The sequence below is a fragment of the Pseudopipra pipra genome, chromosome 3 (assembly GCF_036250125.1).
Source record: "Pseudopipra pipra isolate bDixPip1 chromosome 3, bDixPip1.hap1, whole genome shotgun sequence".
In the NCBI taxonomy this organism is placed as follows: Eukaryota; Metazoa; Chordata; class Aves; order Passeriformes; family Pipridae; genus Pseudopipra; species Pseudopipra pipra.
In genome coordinates, this window is record NC_087551.1 from 78,868,380 (window position 1) to 78,891,188 (window position 22,809).

Genomic DNA, 22,809 nt, shown 5'->3' on the forward strand with positions numbered 1-22,809 from the left:
AAAAAGTCTCCAGAAGGATATTTTCAGTTGCAGTCAGGAGGTGTTGATAATTACTTAGATTCCGTAGAGCTTTCTAACTGGTATTTTGTTAACTCCATTGTATGTGTTGTAATATGCAATAAAGTTCTTTTTAGTTTGTGCCTTTGTTTTGCAGTGCTACATGGTGCTGAACCTCTGCCTCATTATACTGCTGCACATGCCATGAGTTGGTGTTTACAGTGTTCCCAAGGAGTGGCATATCTCCACAGCATGAAACCAAAGGCTCTAATTCACAGAGACCTGAAACCACCAAAGTAGGTTCATATTTTATATTTTCTTACAACTGGAATTTAAAATAATTTTTAAATATTTACTGCATTTGAAAAGAACCTTTAATTGATACTTTTGGGTGTACTGTATTCCAAATGAAAGCTGTGCATTTGAAACTTCAGTTACAGAATGATGGTGTATGAAACAGAAAATGAACTGTATTCAGTTACATTCTGTCAAACTGGAAAAATGTCCTGCTCCTACCCTGTATCATGGAAGAGGATTTTGTTAGAAATAAGGTTTCTAATCAGAGGAAATTAAAATCCTCCAGTTTTGAAATGGTTTTGTTGTTCAGTAAGAGAACATTGTGGTGGGGTTGTTTGGTTGATTGGTTCTAATGTCATATTTATTATATTAGAGCTCTTTCACCACATGGCCATCCTCTTTTATCCCCTCCTTCTGCCAGTTCTACTACCCCTGCCAGAAGCTCCCATCACTTTCCACTGAAACAAAATTTAGTAGTTTCCTATCCACTGCTTGTTATCTGACTCACTTTACAGCTTCAGATCTGGCTGTACAGATTAAGTAGAAACAGATATTTGAGTATGAGCAGAATCATCCCTTTTTTATAGTGGCCTGCAGTTATTACCAGGTAAAATCCTAATATGAAGCCACACTTTAAATCTTTAGTTCTTTCTTGTATCCCCAGTTTTGATCTAGAGAGCTGTTAACATGTAACTTCAGTGCTTTCGTTTCAATAAATATCTATGTTGACAGATATTAGCCGGCATCTTGACCATTCTTCTTTTGCTAAAATTGTTACAGCACTAGTTTTTCAGCCTCTGGAATCTGAAGGACTAATTTTGTCAATATATGCTTAGTGATTTACTATGGCTAAAGATACTTAATTAAAATCTAGCGTATATGAATAAATTACAATATATATTGGGGTATTTTAAAATATTTAATATGTTCACATTAGAAACAAGTGACCTTACTGATTTCCCAGATTATAAAACTAAAGCAGTGCGAATCAAAGCCTAAGACATTCAACTATATTGCAACGATAGTTGTTGGGATAAAAAAAAATAAAAATCAGTGGTTTATTGCCAGACTATTTCATCACACAATTTTAATATCTTTTTTTTTCTTTGACAGTTTGCTCCTGGTAGCTGGGGGGACAGTTCTAAAAATCTGTGACTTTGGTACAGCCTGTGATATTCAAACACACATGACCAACAATAAAGGAAGTGCTGCTTGGATGGCACCTGAAGTTTTTGAAGGTAATAAAAATTCACAGTGTCAGTATTTTGTGTTCTTTTTAGGGATACAACTGTGAATTAATGTGGTGTAGGAAATAGAGGATCATATAATCTTTATTTCAATGTGTATAAAAGTTTGAGGTAACAACTGAAAGAGTCTTGGCAGAACTCTTACCATTTATTTAAAAATCTGTACAATTATATATTGTCAAATAATTATGCAGAGGTTTAAAGAACAGCACTGAACCGACTCTCTCACATTCGTATTAGATATTTATTTGTGTCATGGCTAAGATTTACGTAAGGAGTAACTCTAGACAGCTGCTGTTTCTTATTTTGTAAGTACATCAAATACAGCCAGAGGGCTCTTGCCCCACAATTTTAATGTTTCCAAGATTCTTAAATTATTTCAAACTTTTCTGATATTTAAATACACTGTCATTACTTTCATTTGCTATTCTGATCGGCTTTTAACTTTAGAGTTTCCCTGTTAGTGTCTCTAAATTAAACATAATTGCCTTCATTTTCAGTCCCCCACTTTCTTGTAACTCCATCTTTGTCTGCTTTTTGTGTAATCTAGAGATTTGATGTACTTCCTCTTTCCTACGTACCGAGGAACTTGTTATTACCAGTTAATTTAGTTAAGTAGGAAAATAAGCTATTTCTTGGAGTGTAACTGGGAAAGACTGATGACACTTGATAATTAGATAGGTATAATTGCTGCATGATTATCACAGAAATAATCCAGTCTATATTAAATTGCAAATTAAACACCATTTAGCCAGTCAGTACCTTAAATTATCAAAGTGATTTAGCAGTGGTCTGGAAAAAGTCATCTTCCTGCTTTAGGAAGTGCCTGTGTGGAGCAGTGGTTTCCCCGATTCTGGATCCCAGTGGCCTCTTTTTGTTTTAATGTCCTTATTCCAGAGACTGTTCCCATACAGTTTTGGAGGTGTTTCCTCACAAACATCACCTTTGGAGCTTTTGTTCTGAAGGTACCATTTTCTTCCACGTATTGCTTAAAGTACCAACCAAAGGGTTATGTGTTTCACTCTGGTGCCTGAAAATTTTCCAGATACCTACTTTATTTCTTTAATTCTAGCTAGGAGTACTTCTTTTCTTAATGTTTGTTTATTATTAAATTAAATTGTACAAATAGGAGATTTTTTTCTTTTAGAAATAATCAGTTGGACAATTAGTGTTACAGATAGATTTTCTTTTTTTGAGTGAAAAATGTTAATCTAAAATGAATACAAATAAGTATATTATGGTAGGGATTTGCAGTGCATATCCTAGTTCCTCTGGTGTATGAATTCAGCCAGGCAGAACAAAGAAATTGCAGTTGTATTTTTGGACAGCAGCAAAAGTCTTCAGTCTACAGTTGTTTTTATGTACTTTTAAATGAAAGTGTTTATTGATAAAGAGACAAATTATTATAAATGGACAAGTATCAAGGAAAGGAAGAAATCTAGTAGCTTCTATGATGCAGCATATCAAATTACTCCAGAAACAGTTATTAAGCTACTAAAATAACCACATCAAATGTCAGAATTGTTAAAAACTTGTTTACCTATGCTACTGAATCAGAATTCAACAATGTAAAAGATGCTAATATTATTCTGTTGCTGTTCTAGTACTAATGTTTTTAGATTAGAACAATAAAGACATGAGAAGTATCTGTTGTAGACGACAACTGCCTATTGAAGCAGTTGCCCTAATATTAAGATTTTCTTCCCATTTTAAACATTAGGGCACCTAAAGCCTTGTACAGATCAAATTATCTAAATGAAAATAACATGATTTAGATCGGGATAAAGTTAGAGAGAGCAATTCTAATATCAGAACTCTCATTAGAAGAAACCATTTTAAAATTGCTGTGGAATGATTGAGGAATGATTGTGTCTATCCAGTCTTGGTCTATCACATAATAAAATAATAGAGAATATTCTCTCACTTTCTTTAGACTCTGTTTTCAGAATTAGTCCAAGACTTCTCGGCCACAAAACTGAATTTCCTTGCGCCAACAGGAGAATAGGGCTCCTTTCCTTTCGTAGGCTTAGTGTCACAGAAGTGCTGTGTCTGCATAGATGAGACTGTTTTGCTTCCCTTAGTGATCTGCCATTGTTTACATAGGTTGGAGATCTTTTCCAACCTTAATGATTCTATGATCAACTCAAACTGTACTTCTTTTTAATGTGTTACATAGAAAAGACACAAATTATATTGATGACTTTCTTCCAGGTAGCAATTACAGTGAAAAATGTGACGTTTTCAGTTGGGGTATTATTCTCTGGGAGGTAATCACCCGTAGGAAACCTTTTGATGAGATTGGTGGTCCAGCTTTCCGAATAATGTGGGCAGTTCACAATGGTGAGTTGAAAATACTTTATTGCATTTGAAGTTGTGTATTTGACCTATAAATTTGCTAAACACTCTTGACCATGCAGCTTTAAATTACCAGTGTTTCCATTTTATGCTTCATTAAATATACACTTTTCTCACAAAGACTACATAGTTAAACACTGCCACTTCTGTGTCAGTGTGGGTTTTGTGTTATTTGGCTGCTATGTGTAACTGGCGTATGAATAAAGAAGGGTAAAGAGCCATGTCTTCTTTGTTATGACACTCCATTTTAAAAGTGATCTGAGAGGTGCTATAGAAAAACCCACAACCCCTCTATCTGGATGAATGGTGATTTTTATTAGCTAAGTTGTCTCTTTTATTTTTTTTACTCTTTGTAGTTAAATGTCTACAATAAATGTGTAACTTGAAGTAACTTGACCTGTGTTTAGAAACGCTAGAAACTGTCAAACTCCTGCGGGACCATTAGGCATTAAAAATGTCACTTTGTTTTTCATCTGTGGTGTTTTGGGTTTTGTTTTTTTTTGTTCTGCTGTTGGAATGGTTTTTCCTTTTTACCTAGGCACCTGCACTCATGGGGCAGCACTCTGCTATGCTAGGTATTATATAGAACAGATTTTTGTGAGCTTAGACTATAAACAGGGCACGATTGTATTCAAATGGACTTTTTCTTTAAAGCAGTGGTATAATGTTGTCAGGATAGTAGACTGTAGTATCTTCATGCTAGTGGTGTAACTTCTTTACTGCTATGTTTTTAAGTACCATGGCAAAACAGAGTTTTACAAACAATTAAGTAATGGTAGTGAAGTAGTTCAGTGACTGCAAAGAATTTCTGCCATTTGTGAGAGACAACATCAAAGCAAGCACAAACTTGTTTGGAAGAAAAAAATAACAAACAAGCAATGAAGGCTGGATTTTCAAATACACAGGTCATTTAAAGTTAGGAGTAAAGAGTGCCTTGCATAAAAGCATTAACTGTGAAACTAAATGTAAATCTAATAGTCATAAATCAGGAAGCCTCAATAAGGTGTGGGCATATCCTTTAGGGACAGAAAAATTCCCTATCTGTAGCTACTTTTGCTTTAAAAACTTATCCTTTTTATCTTCTTCCATTTTCTTTTTCCTTCTTAAGAGGAAATGTTAGTACACTTCATCTCACTTAAAACTATTGTGGCACTCATGTATTACTTGGTCTGTTTAATATATTTTTAAATACTTGCTGGTTGCTTTGCAAACCGTCACTGTTCCTCATATATCAGACACAAGCGGTTGTCCATCAATTGTATTCCTTGTTGAAATCGTAAAAGAGAACCTTGAACCAAAAAACAGCTGAATAGTTATACAATAGTTGAAGTAAAATATGTTATTACAAATGTGTGTAGGCATGAGAAAGGCACACAAAATTGGTACTTCCAGTGCCTGTAATTTTTAAGGAAGTTTTTAAGGGCAAAATCAGCTCTCAAAAATACTTCAGGTGTTTTGGTTTTTTCATTATTTTTTTCTTGTGAATACAGCATTAGGAACCAAAGACTGTTACTACTTGCTTCCTAGTTTGTTCTAGAGCTTTATTCTTCAGAGACAAGTAACATTAGCCATTGTATTGTGCTGTATTTATTCAGACCTCTACTGAAGGAGAAGTTTAATTTTTTTTCTACTTGTTTGTATGTAATTGTAGCCTCTATGTAGTGCAAAGTAACTTTTTTTTGATCAATTTTTGTTTGTAAGAGAGAAAATTAAGTACAAACCAGTTCTTTCAGCCTACGATTAACTCTACCTTTCCCTATATTTATTTAGCAAAATACTGGAGAGAGATCAATCACTGTCAGTTGTTTATTATAGTCTGGTTAAAAAATTAAGGATTTTTTCTAATTTCAATTACAGGTACTCGGCCACCACTGATCAAAAACTTACCTAAACCAATTGAGAGTTTAATGACCCGTTGTTGGTCCAAGGATCCCTCTCAACGACCATCCATGGAGGAAATTGTTAAAATAATGACACATTTGATGCGGGTATAAAAATTTAGTTTAGTATCTTAATCAGTTCTTAATCTGTTAAGCTAGGAAATTGAATTACAAAAGGTATGCCTTTCATCACACTCTAAAGATGGGCTTACATGTTTTCTTTCTCCTCTTTCTTTTTGATAAAAATTATCAATTATGGTAGAGAAGGGAAGTAATTAATCTCCTTATGGGGGGGCTATACCAACTCATAACAGATTTGAGAAAATTAAAAAAATACTCATAGGTGTATTTTAATGTATGACTAAAAATATTTGCATTTATGTGTCTTCAAAATAAATTATTATAAATATATAAATTGTATTTCTAAATTATGAGATACTATTAAAATAATTTTAAAACAATGGTTAATTAGGGTTTTTTATCAAATCATTGCTCTTTTTTCACAGTACTTTCCAGGAGCTGATGAACCTCTGCAGTATCCTTGCCAGTATTCAGATGAAGGCCAAAGCAACTCTGCCACTAGTACAGGTACATTTGTGTAAGTTAGAGAAAAAGAATAGCAACATAAGCATTGACAGGGATGTATTTTTTTGGTTAATACTTCTTACCACATCATATTCAGTGTTCTCACTCAAATGGTTTTGATGAAGTGTATGTGTAATGGAGAACAAGTTTATGGTAAAAGCTGTCTCCAAATGTCCAGGTTTAAGGTTGGTTTTTTTTTCCCATGAATGTTGCTAACAATTAACACCTTTTCACTAATATGTAATATGTAGGAGTTGTCAATTTAAAATTTTTCACTACTTTTGAAAGCTGCACCTCTTTCAGTTATAATATCCAGAATTTAAACTTGCATTTGTTTTATGTTAAGAGGCATTAAATACAGTAATTTAAATTACGTGCAAGAAAATAACCAGAAAGGTGGATGGAACAAAATGTGGGCTAGACTTTCAGGTAGTCTTGCTCTCCGATAAATCCTTTTAATAATAGAAAATGAAGATCATTTGATCTCCTCATTTTTTAGAGTACAGGTTTTCCACTTAATTAATTTTTAATCTTAGGTGTCTTCAACTTCCTCTGCTTGGTTGGTTTATTTTCTATCTCCGAAGAAATTGCTGGTATTTGGATAAAGTTTCATTGGCTACTTTACAATTTAGTGACCTGTATATTAACAAAATCTTTGCAGCTCTAGCATTGCACTGACTTTACTAGTTGTTCTCCACCTCTCAGCACATGATTTTAAGACATAATTTATCATTTTAAACTGTGAATATATATTGACTGTTATTTATCAGGTATTTATGCTGTTCTGTGGTTAATGATGGTCTTTGTCATTAATTGTGAATGAGATTGCTGGTCATGTTTTTAATATGACATTACCCTGACAATTTCAAAGAAATCTAAAGATTGACTTCTGAATGTTACCGTAGTAGGTAGTTGTGTATTCTTTTTCACTCCTCTTACTTCTTACAGTAATGGATCTGTTGCAGTCTTGCAACTTGCCTTTCATTAAAAGTTTTGAAAAGTGTTGTTTTAAAGCCAAGTTAGACTTCTGAGAATGCTGTAGTGAAGAGATGCACTTCAGTATTTTCAGTGGACATTCCCAAATGTTTTTCTTTGTTACTGGTTTCTAGGTTCATTCATGGACATCACTTCTACAAACACGAGTAACAAGAGTGATGCTAACATAGAACCAAGTGACTTCCAAGGAGCTTCTACCAATGACACTATTAAACGTTTAGAGTCAAAATTGGCACAACAAATCAAAAACACAACCAAGCAGCCGGTAAGCTAAAGTGTGCAATTTTGCACCATAATAATGAAGTGGACATAGGCAGACAAAAGTGTTGTATCTGCTCTGAAACATTTGTGTCCTCCTTCAAAAATCATACAAAATTGGACCCAGCTATTTATAGGAGAAGAACATGAAAAGGGATGGAAATATATTGAATAATTCCAAAAATGTAAACCGGAAGGCTCTATTAAGATCTCCGATGAAATGTGAAAAATAGTTCATTCTATTCAAAGGTATTTATTAGATTAAAAAAAAATATATGTTTGAAAATTGCTGCCTTAATTTAAGTCTAAAATAGTAGTATGATATAAAAGGATTAAACATTTATGTGAATTTTGAAAATACTGTGTTTTATTTCAAGTAGAATGCAAAAATACAAAGATTCTATTCTGATAATATTGACCTAATTCTACTGATTTTTTTATCTGTGTATAGTTAGATTATTTTCAAAGTTGCAGATATTTCAGTTTTATATGCCAATAATAGCTCAATTATTACCATTTATTGTTATAAATTTTAAATCTTGTCACTTTTAAAATGCACATTATAAAAATGTATTTTAACCTACATACTGGTGCATATCAGGGAGGGGCTTGTGCAGAATTTTCTTTTTAAAAATGTGACTGTCGAAACAGGGTGATCCTGGCCGTTTGAGTTTGCCCCCATCTCGTGGGAGCAGTGTGGAGAGCTTGTCAGATGTTCGCGCACGACCACCGTCAGCCCTTGTTTCAGGAGAAGCCAAAAGGATGAGTGCTGATATGTCTGAAATAGAAGCAAGAATAGCTTCCATCACAGGTAAAATTAAAGGATGTTTGGGGCGTAGATTAAGGAATTGGAAGGAAAATGTGAAATGTGCATAGTCTTACAAAAGGTTAATACCAGTAGCTGTATGAAAATACTTTAACTTTACATGTAGTCTTTATTGTCTTTTATTAATTGTGGGAGGGAAGTGGCTTTATTTATGGTTGTACAGTCAGCAATGTTGAGTATTGTAATTCAGTATTTTAAAGGTTGTAGAAGAGATTTTGTTGAATTAGATTTTTACTTTTTTAAAAAACACATTATAAGACTTTTAAGTGTCAATCCTATTCCAAATGCACAACTTTCACTTTTGTATCTGAAATAGTGTTATTTCATCTCTGCTAGCGTAATTATTTATTTAATAACATTTTCTTCAAGGTTATTTCTATAATATTTTTGAAATTAAGAGGTAGGTTTAAAGTTCAGCATGTTCCCAAATAAGTTTTAAAATCCACTTTGGCAGATTTCAGAAAGAGGAGCATAGTTAGATTTTATTCATGAGATTAACAAAGCATTGGTGTCTTCTGTTTAAAAAAAAAAAGCTACAGGTGTTTTGCCAGGTTTGCTTCAGCTATAAACTGTTACTTCTAAACATTAAATCTTTGAGAGAATTGGAATTTATCTGTAAGTATAAGTACATAATTTTATGGTGAAAGCAATATCTATTCTTCCCAGAGGAGTGAATTAATAAACATGTGTATACTTGGCAAACACTTTCTTGTCTCTTTTCTTCATCAAAGATATTGTTTGTTAATTTATGTAAGCTTCAGGTTTTAAGTTCTATATGTGAAAGTTTTGTTTTGTTATGGTATATAACCACACATTTAAATAATAAAACAAAATTACTTTGGTTAGTTCAGGGTTATTTAGCCGTTTAAGTATTTTTCTACCAATCTGAAAATTAGGGTAATTGAGTAGATGCCATTGATAAGGAATTATGTATCAAAATTCTGGCTTTCTTGTGCTCCATGACTATTTCATTTTGTTCTTCATTGTATTATGATTACTCCAAGATCTTGTTTTACTAAATACTGAAGTTACTCATGACATAATATTTACTTTGCCCTAAACACATTTTACTTTCATGTTCTTATTTTAAAGCTTTATTCCAAAATTTGTCTTTTGTATTGTCAGTCTTTGACTGGATGATTGTGTAGCACATCTCACCCTGAATATCTCTAAAGGTTTCTTAACACAGAAGGCAGCTGTGTACTTACCTAGTAATAACACCATGCTGGTTTTATTTTAAAATATGTCAGGACTCACTTTGGTCACTGACACTATTAATGTAAGTTTTTTACATTAGTGGAGATAATCTGGCCCTCCTCTTTTTGCAAGTTTTTAGTTTTTCTATTTTGTCTTCTTTAAGTACATTAAGGAAGACAATAACAATTACTATTCAGAATATTCTAATAATTTTTTTTTTGTTATCACTGTAGGGTTTCTTTTTCTTGAAACAAAAATATATATATATTTTTGGTTTGGGGTTCTTTGGGTATTTTTTTAAAAAATCTCTTAAGGCTGTTGAAGACAACTAGAAATGAGGTCAAACCCATCTGACCATAACTTTTTCAGAAAGAGCTGAAACAGCACTGTGTTGGTTTTGGTTTGTTTTTTCAATCTTGTTAACTGCGTGACAGAAGTAATATGCTGTGAACCTGAAAAAAAATTGTGTGGCTGGGTAAGAATTGGGCTGTTGTTAAATCAAGTCAAGAATTAGTTAATCTTCTTGTTCCAGCTTTCATTAGATTAAGTGTAAGAGTAAATCATGTAGTACACATCAGCATTACTTACTGAGATGAATATGCTACAATCTTCTATTTTTGGGAGATGCATTCAGTTTTTCTCTAAATAGGAACTATTTATCTTGAACTACAAAAGTAGCAAAATAAAAAAAAAGTATGATTAGATTTTAATTCATAGTGTATGACATTTCTTGAACATCGTTCAAAAATTACAAAGTTGGTAGTGATATCCAGCTCCCAAAATAAAAAATTGTCACTAATGGGATAAAAGAGTGAGCAGCAGGAATGATTATCAAATGTAGTAAGAGTAAGCATTTTTTCAGAGACAGATGAGATTTGCTTTAAAAGGAGGTGATTTAAAGAAGTATCTAACTATTAAACTTGTTTATAAAATAGTTTGTTCTCAACACTAAAGAGAAAAGGTTATATAAGTTCAGAGGGTCAAGAATTTATTCTGAATGTACAGGTGAACTGAAATAATTTCATTTTTTTCTCTGTTTGGATAATTACATTTGGTTTTCCCTTCCGTGTTGCCATGCTGCTTTCTGTGTTTGACTTTTGTGTTGCTAACTGTAACTAATTACACCGTGTTGTAATGATGGCTAGTTCTGCATTTTTTGCTTTTTAACCGTTGCTTAATTACGTGTAAGCATGAGTGGAAGGCAATGCAGTTTATTCTGCATGACACATTTTTGCATGAACTCTAATTTAACCAAGTATATGAAAAGTGCAGTATTAGGAATTTAATAATTTTGCTATTGCCATTTTAGTGTTTTGCATGTGTATTGTATATATGTATTTTTTCAGCCTATTCCAAGCCTAAACGAGGCCATCGTAAAACTGCTTCATTTGGCAACATTCTGGATGTCCCTGAGATCATCATACCAGGTATCGCAGACCAGGTGAACGGGTCAGTGGTTAAGATGCCGGAATAATGATCAGACTGCTAAAATACTTCTTGCTCCAGTTGCTGTAGGACAGAACTAGAAATTATCCCACAAAATTTTTTGTAATGCTTCTGTAAAGAGAAGCATAATATTTTATTACAGGCTTACTTTTATCAGTAAAGGATTCACTCTTCTAGTTCAAACTTAGTTCTATTGATAAAGCATTTTTTCCTTTATTATCTTGATGTTTAGAATCTTATAGAGCAAATCTATATATACAGTCTTTTATTACAGCGCCTCATTTGGTGAAAATGGACTTAAGTTGAAAAATTCCTGTCTAGGTAGTTATTTTGTCCTGATCTTTGTTGTGTTCGGGCTCCTATTTTTTAATCAAATATTAGTAGAACAAAAAACTTAAATACATTAGGTACAGAATTTCAAATCCGTGTGATATCTGTGATTAAAACATTAACACTTAATCTATGTAATCCTTATATTTGACTACACTGTTCTAGAGCTAAAACGTGTCTGCGTGAGGTATTTCTGTTGTGTTTAAGTAAATGCAAACTAAAATTATTAGGAGAGGCTTCTGACAGGAAGAAAATCAGTATAATCAGGCACCATAGATGATAATTTCACTTGGGACTTTAATGAATAATTCTCATGTATCCCAGGTCTATTTTTAGTTAGTAGCATAACGTTTTCCTTTCCCTTTCCATTTTTTTTTGCAACCAAAGTGGATTTCTTTCTTTCATTTCATACTTCTCAAAGCCTAAAAATAAGTATAATCAATCCCAAACTGTGATATGTATACCATTAGCAGTATGCAAGTCACTTCAGAATTATTTGTCACAGACAGGAGATGCAAATGATAGTATCTACTGCTAATTTAGAAATACACTAGAAACTGTGGGCCTCTGAGTCTAAATTGGTGTCATCTGAGGAAGTTACCTTGTAAATCTTGATATTGTTTGGTATTTTAAAGTTGAATGCAGAAGATAATTTTGTAAAAAGTTTCTTTCAAATAACTTTATTGAAGGTTACGTATAAAAATACAGAAAAAATTGAGCAATACAACCCATGAAAAGAAAACATCTTTGGCACTGAGTCTAACAAATTGGCAAAAGAGTTTGCTAGGGTAGCTTTCCACTGTAACTTTCAAAGGGTCCTGGCCTGCAATGGCATAAATGAAATCCTGAGAGAGTAAGGAAAGCAAAAGTGGAGAGATCTGTCAATTTTCACAGTGTTACCACATGCTGAGAGCCTGTTAAATAAGCTCTAAACGCTAATGAGTTCCTCTTCTGCGCACACAGTCTGCACATAACAACACTGAGGCTTCCAAGAAACCTTGAGACTTTTAAGGAATAATGAAGTCAAGTTAAATGAAATGCCATGTTGTTTTCACAAAATAGATTATACCAGTCTGTTGGTTTCTTCGTTAGGCAGAGGAGTCATTAGAAATTTTTCACCTGGTCTATATTAATTGAGCTGGACAGGATGGGAATTCCAAGATGAATTATTTGGAATACATATGAAAGAAATAGCACCTCGTAGAAATGAAAGAAGTTAAAGGGTTGGAGCAAGCATATCAATCAATTTTCTCAAAATTTAAGTCAAATTTTAACGTATTTAAGTCAAATAAACAATAATGAAATTCACTGATAATGTTTTATCAGAAGCAACTATTCATAAAGAGGAGGATTAGAGTATTACATAAAGTGAATTTTGCTGTGGCCAAAAAGGAATAGGGTAAAATCCAGGGTCATGCACTGTGGCTCACACACTAGCAACTATTTCTTTTAATAAGATGACATGGGACCATAGCAGATGTGTGCAGATGAATCCCAGGTAGTATAAGCCACTAATCTAATGCAGTTCTGAAAAACTGAAATCTTAACATTCATTTCCAGGAAGAATGAAGAAGCGCTGATGCTATTTATAGGCCCTTGTGGAATTTTAATCAGGAATTCAATATACTGTTGTGGCCAGTCATATAAAAGAAACATACATGCACTCTGAAATAATATCAAGAAGAGCTAATAGGATGTTATGGAGAGTATAAAGAAGAATCTGAAAGCATGGCTTTTTTTAGCCCGCAAAATGAAAGCTAAGAAATTAATAATTATTTTCTATAGATGAATCTCCAGCTAAAAACTAGGAAGAGAGAACTACTTAAGCTAAAAGACAATATTGGCACTACAGAAGAAATATTTAAATTGTCTGCAAATACATCTGGGCTGTATATTGAAAGTTTCCTAGTTGTCAGAACAGCTTTCCTGTAATAATCCCAAAGTCAAAAAAATGAGATTAGTCATTACATGACAGGGACATGATTATCTGCCTAGTAAACTAGTTATATTCATCTGTATACTTAAAGCAGTTATTCAAAAATACCTTGCTCGGTTATTCTTTTAAAAACAATCTATTTCTCACTGCTTTCCTTTTCTTACTCTCTCAGTTCCCCCAAACTGTCACCTCCATATCAATCCCACCCCATTATGTTCCATAGCACTTCTGCCCCAGACCCAGCTCCTCCGAACTTCCCTGGGCATGTCCCTTGGTGGGGTGAGCAGCTCATCCAGGTCCTTGGAGCAGCACAAGTGCCGGTCTGTGCTGCTGCCTGGAGTTGTGCTGAGCACATGGTAAAGCAGCTGCTGCCCAGGGAGGGGAGGCACGACGCAGGCATGTTACCGTGAGTCAGCTGCTTTAGGGCAGGGCTATTTTAGAAGTATGAGTACTACATCTGCTATCATTGGGGGTTTTCGTAATGTGTTGCCTCAACTGCATTTCGTCCATGAACTGATTATGCTACCAAGGTCGTAAAATACACGTTTTTATCAATTAAAGGTAAAATATTGGCAGAAGGGGAAGTTTTTAATATATATTTGCTCTTCTTTCTAAATTAGTACAATAAGGGTGACTAGAACTTTTTGTTCATTTAAGATGCTATTTTGTATTGCTAGCTTACAAACTTAGAAACTGCAAAATGGATCAAATAATTCCTTCTTTGTCTAACAGCATAGCAGGAGTTTGCAGTGGTGGTTTCCTACAATCAGGTAGACAAATGATGTATCAATTCTTTTTTTTTTAATTTACCGTGTATATATAGTATAGGTTATAAGCACCAACATTTTATTTTTTATATATATATATATATGAAAAATGAAAACCCTAGTAAGTGCAAAAGGTTTAAGTAGCTTTATGTTTAAAGAAACAAAAAAAATCTGAATTATAGTTTGCATACCTTTTCAATAGAAACCAGTCAAGCAGCAAACCTTCAAGTACAGTCTTTTCTTCACTGGCAGTGTTAGACATCTCGTGCATTTAGCATGTGTGCGTTTGGTTTTATAATTTTGTCATCTGAAATTCTGCCACAGCGTTACGATTTTTATAGCATTGACACTGCATAAATGATTACTCAAGATGGACACATTTTGTTGAGGGTCTTTAGAAAGGGGATAGGAATTATGGATGCTTTAGGTCTGTAATTTTGCTATCTAGTTTTAAAACCAATATATACCAAAAATCCCACCCTTGGCTTCCCAAATCACTTAATTGTTGTGGAGTTCAGATCAATTTTTTAACTTCCTCAGAATGTCTTCTAGCACTGTTACAGTCACTGATCATCCTGCACTGTGAGAGAGGTTTGAGTCTTGTAGGTGTGTAAGGAAGAGAGAGTACTGTGAGTAAATAAGAAAGTGTAAAAGGAGATGCCAGTATCTGTTAAAGGGCAGGGAGAAGAGGTCATAGCTGGTCTGGATGTTTGGCGGTAGGGTGGGGGTGGTGATCAAATAAGTTGTAGAATTTATTTTTGCCTGCAGTATGTGGGGCAGGACATAATGGAAGTTTCCTGTTCCTTTAGAATTTAATTTTAGAAAATAAACAACAGTGTGCAAAATGGGGTTTTTTTGTGGCCAGGAAGTATATTTGTGACATTTGCTTTTTAATCTTAAAATCCTGTGAACTACTAAAAGCCTGACACTGGGCATCAAGCTACTGTAGATGAACTTCTGTGCATGTACAAATCTCTTAGTTTTTATAATGAGGAAAAATCCGTTTTAAATGGACAAAGAAGTAAGAACAAGATCATAACTGTGAGAGGAAAGCACAAAGAAGTAGCAGTGATCATTTCAAATAAGTATTTTATGTTGTGTTGTATATTTTTCAATTGAAATTTTTCTTGAATCTGGAGCAATAAGTATTTGTTGATTTGTAGTCTGTTTCTGCCTTGTCTAAGCTATTTGCCAGATGTCTGCAGTAGTTACACTAATTAAAATGGCATTGCCTAGTAGAGCTTGCTCTTCCTTCATGCTACTAAATTGAAGATATTTCATATAAAGGTGTTCATTTTTTACAACACAGTAGTTTTGACCCCTTTTTCTCTCTCCCCCCCCCCTCAACCCAAGGCATTTTCTTTTCTTTCTTGCACCCCACCCTGATTATTTTAACATTTTGGCAGCCACGTTCTAATATTTCAGCAACAGATGTGCTGGGTTCTTTAAATTCACAAATGTTGCTAATCTGAAATGAGAATTTCAGATATTTTTGCAAGCCTATTTCAGCTGAGCTAATTTTATAACAGTGTTGTTGAATGAAATGTGCACATAATTTTGTGTCAGTTGTGGGTGGATTGCACATATCTTGAATACTGAGATGAGCTGTGGCAGCCAGATGAAGTATCCATGGCACAGAATTCTATTAAATGTATAATCTTGTTTGTTAAACGATTACATAGTGAAAAAGTTCACTGCAAATGAACAAGTTCAGACATTTTGACATAGATTAGTCATTCACATGATCCCTAGTATCAAAGTATTAAAAATAACTTAGCCGTTGTTGCTTAGGTAAGTATATACTTTCCCTGAATTTCAGAAGCAAAAGATCAAGACCACAGAACAGTTGCAATTCAGATTCATTTGTAGACAGAGCAAAGAATATATTCCTGTTCTAAAATACTGCTTGATTTTCTTACATGCTTGTTTCTTATAGTACTTGCTATAAATGTTAGATGATAAAATGTCATGACAAATCGGTAGAGTGACACTGAAAATTTTTTATTGCTGTTTTGGGGTAGTGTGTTCCTACATGTAATAGTATCTATATTTAAAAATTTAATGGATTATTAAATGTATTGATCAGTATTAAATAGTCTTACATTTTTGTAGTAACTGTTGCAATTCAAAACATGTGTCAGGATAGGCTGTGGAGTCATATGGAAATGATGCTGAATGAGAAGTCTCTAAAAGGTTAAAAATGCGATGCCTTTTCCAGGGCTTTAAGTGAGCTGGGTTGGTTGCTGAGTGCAGGACTGCTGGGCGAGGGGCTGCCACGGCTGCAGTACATGTTTCAGATGCTCCCCTCCAGTAGCAAAGTTACGTAATGCAGAGCTAAGAGCAAGAATTTTGAGCATTGTCAGCTGTTACTCAGGACGTTTTGGTGTTTCCTTTTGGACAGCTGACCTGCTCTCAAGAGATAATATAAACAATCACTGTAATAAAAATCAAAGTAGCCAGGGAGATTCTGTTGCATAATCTCCTTTTATTTTTAAGAAGACTCTGTTTCCTGGAAATGCCTTTGATTGCGTGTCAGTGTTAAAATTTAAACTGTTTTATGTAGCTGTCACTGGTGGATAATTGTGAACAGGTGGAAGGAGAAGAGGAAAAGATTACAGCACTGTGCTCCGTAGGTTGATGGTGAGATGTGATTTAGCTGAACGGTCCCCTTTTCACACTTCTCAGAGCATGAGAATAGGACATAGTTTCGTTCCTCTGAAGGAGGCAGAAGACCAGAAGAAAGCACTTTCATTTCTTCATCTTCTTGAAGGGAGCAGCACACAGGCAGAAGTCCTTGCTGTGTTCCTTGAGCAAGCCAAAGAGCAACAGGTTAAAGCTGGCAGCCTGTTATCTTCGCGGTTTAGCTTTTAGAAATCCCCATAACGTAACGCACTTGAAATAGATGTCGTCATCAGCTCCTGCCCCAAGTACTAAGCCTGACCAAATACATGTGACAGAAGATGGTGGAGTAGAGTGCAGCAGCTATTCATGTGGTAGGAGTGGTTATTGTATTAGGGTATACTTTTTTTTGACAGGCCAGCATGTTTTGAGTTAAAATTCTGCAGCTGTCTCTCTCTCTCCCTCTCCCACTTTGTCTCTGTGGATTTGTACAAATTCCAAGCTCCTCTGCAACAGTCGTACCCTTCTTATTTTGTTCTGAATATATTTCACTGGTTTGTTTTTGTTTTGTTTTTTTCCCAGCAGGAAACGGACAGCAGAGGCGCAGATCCATTCAAGATCTTAGTGTTGCTGGAACAGAGTCCAGTCAGGTAATGTGCTTCTCATCACTTCTTTGCGTTTCAGTAAAGTCAGCACCAAATCCATACTGGGGAACTGGTCTGGAAATCTTCACCTTCGATGCTTTCGTAGAAATGATGTGGAAGCTTGGCAGACTGTACCGTTGCTTGTATTGAATTTAAATGATTCCATGAGGGTAATCTATGAATGAGCTCTACATGAGAAGCATTTTCTATATAGTTTATGCAGTATTTAGCATTTTTACATACACATGATTTTTGTGTACCACTTAATTTGTTTGAGGGCAGATATTACTCAGGAAAGCCTTTTCTTCTCTCTATATGTAGAAGACAATTATAATTACTACTTACTATCTGAAGCAGTTACACATACATTAGACTAATTTTTTGCATGAAAACAAAAAGCATGTGCATCACTATTATAAATGTTATTTATTGTCAATCTCTGAATCCTGAATAGTAACTTACAGTAAAATTTCTCCATTTCTTGTGAAAGATTACAGCAGGATGTTGTCACAAAGTTTTGTTTTAAAAAAAGACTATTTCAAAAAAATATTTTATAATAAGATAGCTCCTTGTCTGGTATTCTAACTGCCATGGTAACAGAAACGGTGGTATGCTACATAACATGCTCTTAGTTTAATTTCAATTTTAAATGAGAGAAGTACAGCTAATTCTTCATTCAGATGTGTTTATTTTGTGTTTCTAATTGCTTCAGTAATTCACAGGGCCTATTTGGTCCTTAGTGTGAATGGGCAATTTTGAGATCCCTACTATTAATTGGATGTGGGATACTGAAGCTTAGCATATTCATCAGGTTAATCAGGTTTGCATACTAAACAACCGACTGCAATAATCTAAAATAGGTGGTAATTCTTAGGGTGTGTATTTATCAGGGAGATGAACATTTGATCCTTAATTCGGTAGAGTATTATAGCCACAGAAACCTCATCAATCCTATAGGTATTAGTAGAACTTACTGTGTGTATCTATCAGAAAATAACAGATGAGTCTTAAATACATTTTACTATCTTCAGAGAAGACAGGTTGATTAGAAAGGAAAGAAATGAGTCTGCAAAATTGAGGAAAGAAATATATTAGCCTATTCAGTTAATTGTAGAACTAAAATTATGTAAGACTTGGGGGGGGAAATTAAGTGACAGTACATCAGTTACACCAAATTGTGCTGATTGTATGGATATATTTAATTATAGCTTTTTTTATTTAGAAGTTTTCATTCCGTTCATTTTAATGAATGGTTAGTATTTAAAAATATAGAATTTCAGCATTTGCTTCATATCTTAATAACTTATAACAGTCTTTCTTTGAAAGTTGTTCTGCTGCTTGCATGGATGTTCAGGCTAAATTGTCCTTGTGACCAGGAGGATACACATTTTTTTTTTATATGTTTACTTCACCAATTTTATATGTGGGTCTGTAGAAGTACCAGAATCACATTTTACTTTCCTGCTTCTGATAGTGTACATATTGGAAATATGTGAAGAAGAATTGCCGTTATCTGTTTCTATCTTGCAGTTTTTGGAAACATTATGGTAAATCTGGAAAACATAATATTTTAACAGGCAGGAAAAATGCGCTTTCAAAGATATTTTTGCGCTGTCCATATAAACAAATAGTGAATTTTTATCCCCTTTTTAAAGGGTGTGAGAAGGGATTGAAAAATCCACTGAAGCTAATGCTAACTTTTGGCGTACATAGGTTTGTATGTTAAAAAAAAGGAATGGAAAATGAAGGAAGTAATATGCCTAAAGACTTAAGATTATTCTCTATGTATTTCTATAGCTCTGGACCTCAGTGCCTTGAATTTTTATTAACAATCTTGAACTGCTATCAGTATAGCAATCTACTAATCAAAGCTGAAAAAACATCTGACTAGCGTGGCTCTGGTCAGTTCATCCTATCTTCCCACATGCACCCTACCATATATAGGGTATCCTTTCTAATGTGAAAATCCCCTTCCCCCTCCCTCCCTTCATTGCAAACATCCTTCTTCCCCGCGTTGCATTCTCCTTTGCACCCACCCTGCGGCACAGCCTTCTTCACCAAGCAGCCATGGCACTGCGTGCCTCTAGTCCTGCACCCAGGCTGTGTATGTCCCTATCCCACTCAGAACTGAAGGATTGACACGGTGCCTCTTTTCTGGTTTTTAACTGTTTGACTGATACACTAAAGCTGATCAGAAATCTTTTTATTGAACGTATTTTTCCTGAAAATTGGTGCTGTGTTAATAGCAAATGATTCTGTTATAACTACTGGGTTTTAATCAGGAAGGTTTTCTTAAGGTTTTTCTCTTAAGGTGAAGGAAAACACCAGGCTTGATAATAATAAATATACTGAACTTTGGGTGCTTACCTGAACGTGTAGACCAAGACTCTTGTCTTCCTTTTTAACTGCTTGTCTGTTTTAATTCAACCACCTTTTGTGGTTTATGATTTTATGTATATTTTATTTCTGTGTACTCTTATAAGAATTTTTTGTGTGGTTTGTATGGCTGCTGATTACTATATATATGTTGTTGAGACACTTAAGACACTTTCTGGTATTGCTGCTATTGGTGTTCTCAATAGAGCTTTGCAGATGGTTTTACTAATCAGCATCAACAGTTTAGGTAGGAAAATATGCTAAGTCAAAGGTTTTCTATCATGGGATCAGGTGTTGGAGTGATTTGGTGTTGAGAATATATGTTTAAGTCTGAATTTGCACAAGTTTCTCTCTACTTGGTGACCTTAGACTGGTTGTTATTCCAAGTGACAGGAGCGGCACTGACACAACTGTCTCTGTAAAGTCAAATGCTACCTTTTTGTTTCTTTTCATCCAAATATTGTGATGCTTTATTCATTTTTCCACATAAATTTTTTTTTGCACTGATTAGTTTTTTCTGCCTTTCTATTTCCCTGTACATGCATTTTAAACCATTATATTGTGTCATCTGTCCAGCACTACTGCTCTTGCCTAAACACCTTTGTAACACAGAAACACATGTGCAGACTCTGAACTGCACATTAATACTTTTGCAGCCATTCATACTTTTGGGGACTTGAAGGAACACAGTGAACTGGTATTTACACTGCATAGAGTCTTAACAGAACTTGAAGTTTTATACGGATACTGAGAAACACATCTGGCATAATCATGCAAGAACTGATCAGATACCATCCATCTCCTTCCCTGTGTACTGTGTATTGATTTGGTTGCTTTGATACATCATCTTTCACAGAATATCTATCTGATCGGAGTATCAAAACTACCTACTACCTTTTTTAAACATTGTTTTGTTTTGGTTTGGGGTTGTTGGTTTTTGAGGGAGGGGAGGTGTCGTAGCAGTTGCCTTCATAATTCTTACAGTTTACTTTGAAGTGTAAAATATGTATTAAAGAAAACCACGTATTGTGTTGAACAGTTGAGAAGCAAGGTCAGAATGTACATGCCCACATGCATGCAAGCTAAGTGGGATAATTTGGGGGATCTGATATTGTACAGATGACTCATTCTCTCTGTGAGATTGTGAAATTTGTCACAGATGCGCATTCGGGTTTTTTCTCTCATGCTGAGATAAAATTCACAGATGAGGCGATGAGGAGACAGGGCTAATAATGATAATTTCTTTAAATTTTATTGCCCACTTAAATTAAACTGGGGCATGGGATGTTATTCCTCAGAGCACGTGAGCTTTTCCAGGCTGCAAGTCTTTGAGAAGTGGAAGCTAAAAGCTAGGAATACCATGTGAGTTTGACTGTCTGGAAGAGAAGATTTGAGAATAACCTGCTAACAAGTCTGTTAAGCATACTGAGATACCTGAAGGAAGCAAGGATGAAAGTATACTGGTGAAGAGGTAGCAGAAACTGATTGCTAAAGTACAGGCACTGGTTTTCCGATCAGAGGGGCTGATGTCCAGGAGGCTTAAAGCATCTCACTCAACACGCACTCAAACACTGCAGTTTAACTGGTGTTCAGTTTTGGGAACTTCCCTTTGACTTTGTAGCACTTTTTAGATGTGCCTCCTATAGGAATCCTTCATTTTTATCTCTAGTTATTTCATCTAAATAATGTTATCAAGGAAATTTGTTGTTGTTGTTGTTGTTGTTGATGGACCAAAACAAGTTGAGAAGTTACTGTAACTAGAGTAGTTCTCAAGTGCCCTTTGCTATCAACTGTAGATACTCAGCAAATCTCTTTTTGCTTAGAGGGTTCGCATGCTGTTAAAAGTGATCTGTCTTCTGATCTTTCACATCAGCAGGGTATGTTTATCATTCATATCTGAGGATGCTGACAGTAAGCTCAGCAACTTAAATCTTGCTTAATATCAACTAAGACACCAACACAAAAGCTTTTTCAAAATGTCTGATGCCATCATCTTGAAATATCCATCAGATTATTTCTAGAGTAGTTTATTGCCCTGTGTCTGGCCATTGACTTAAAACACTAAATGCTTAATAAACATTACAAAAGAAACACTATGCAATCAAAATAATGGATCTTTCGGTGTGTAGAACCTTGTTACTCTGGATTGTTACTTGACTGAAATCCTGGCTTTTAAAACTTAAATTAAGGTAGGATATTTGGAAATCATAAAGAATCATAAAGAAATATGGTTTCCAGGAAATGTATATTTGAATGCCTCTTTTGAAAAATGGAGACATTTAATCATTTCAAGATTAAATACACCATCTTGAAAGTAGTTGTATTTTAGTTGCATCTTTTTACTTCATTTTTTTCTGCAAAACTCATTGGGGCTTATAGTCTTAAGTCCTTTACTATCTTAATTTTATGTCAGTGAGGGTGTATGTGAAATACAAGCATACATATTGTAAATAATTATTCTGAAAAAGAAGCTCAGTAGAATAATGAAGTCTGTATTATGTTTTTGTGCTTCGGTAAACAAAAGGATTGGAGGAGTCAAACGGTATATAAAAGAACATCCTAGAGAATTTTAATTCTTATTTTGCTTCATGAGGGACAATGTACTCATTTTCTGATTGTTTTATTTCAATTGATTGATCCTTTTTGATTAAACACTTATTTCGTGTTTTCTGAAGATGAATCACATAACGTCTGAGTTAACAAAAGAACCATAAGAAAACTGTAGATTAATACACTGCAGTCTAGTGCAGTTACTAAGCTATGTTCCTTTAGCTGAATGTAGTTTCATTCGCTGATTAAGCATTGGAGACAAACTATTTCTTCCTTATGTTATGGAGTTGCTAGATTTCACTGAATGGTGGTGTGAAAATTCCTAGACATGTTGTCATGCTTTTCTGTAAAGATCTTGAACACATTGTTCAGCATTGCATTTATTATGCTGAGTAGCAAAATTGTATCAATTTATTTTACACAGTACAGATGGAGTACAAATGGGGATGAAATTATCCCTGCACTGCGTGTAAAGTTGATCAAACTGTCAGGACAGCTTTCAG

The 22,809-nt window shown here is 34.5% G+C and overlaps 1 protein-coding gene across 8 annotated transcripts in view; it reads left to right on the forward strand.

Moving 5' to 3' along the window:
* Positions 1 to 22,809, forward strand: part of MAP3K7 (mitogen-activated protein kinase kinase kinase 7) — a 45,244-nt gene that overhangs the window by 14,818 nt on the left and 7,617 nt on the right. For 2 of the 8 annotated variants that reach the window (XM_064649977.1, XM_064649981.1), the window contains exons 5-13: positions 155 to 293; positions 1,408 to 1,532; positions 3,753 to 3,881; positions 5,754 to 5,884; positions 6,283 to 6,364; positions 7,471 to 7,622; positions 8,267 to 8,426; positions 10,985 to 11,065; positions 17,319 to 17,386. In XM_064649977.1, coding sequence (XP_064506047.1) covers positions 155 to 293; positions 1,408 to 1,532; positions 3,753 to 3,881; positions 5,754 to 5,884; positions 6,283 to 6,364; positions 7,471 to 7,622; positions 8,267 to 8,426; positions 10,985 to 11,065; positions 17,319 to 17,386 — 1,067 coding nt within the window. Of the gene's footprint in view, positions 1 to 134; positions 294 to 1,407; positions 1,533 to 3,752; positions 3,882 to 5,753; positions 5,885 to 6,282; positions 6,365 to 7,470; positions 7,623 to 8,266; positions 8,427 to 10,984; positions 11,066 to 17,318; positions 17,387 to 22,809 lie in introns of all 8 variants that reach the window. The other 6 variants (XM_064649978.1, XM_064649982.1, XM_064649980.1 and 3 more) reach the window with 4 other exon arrangements.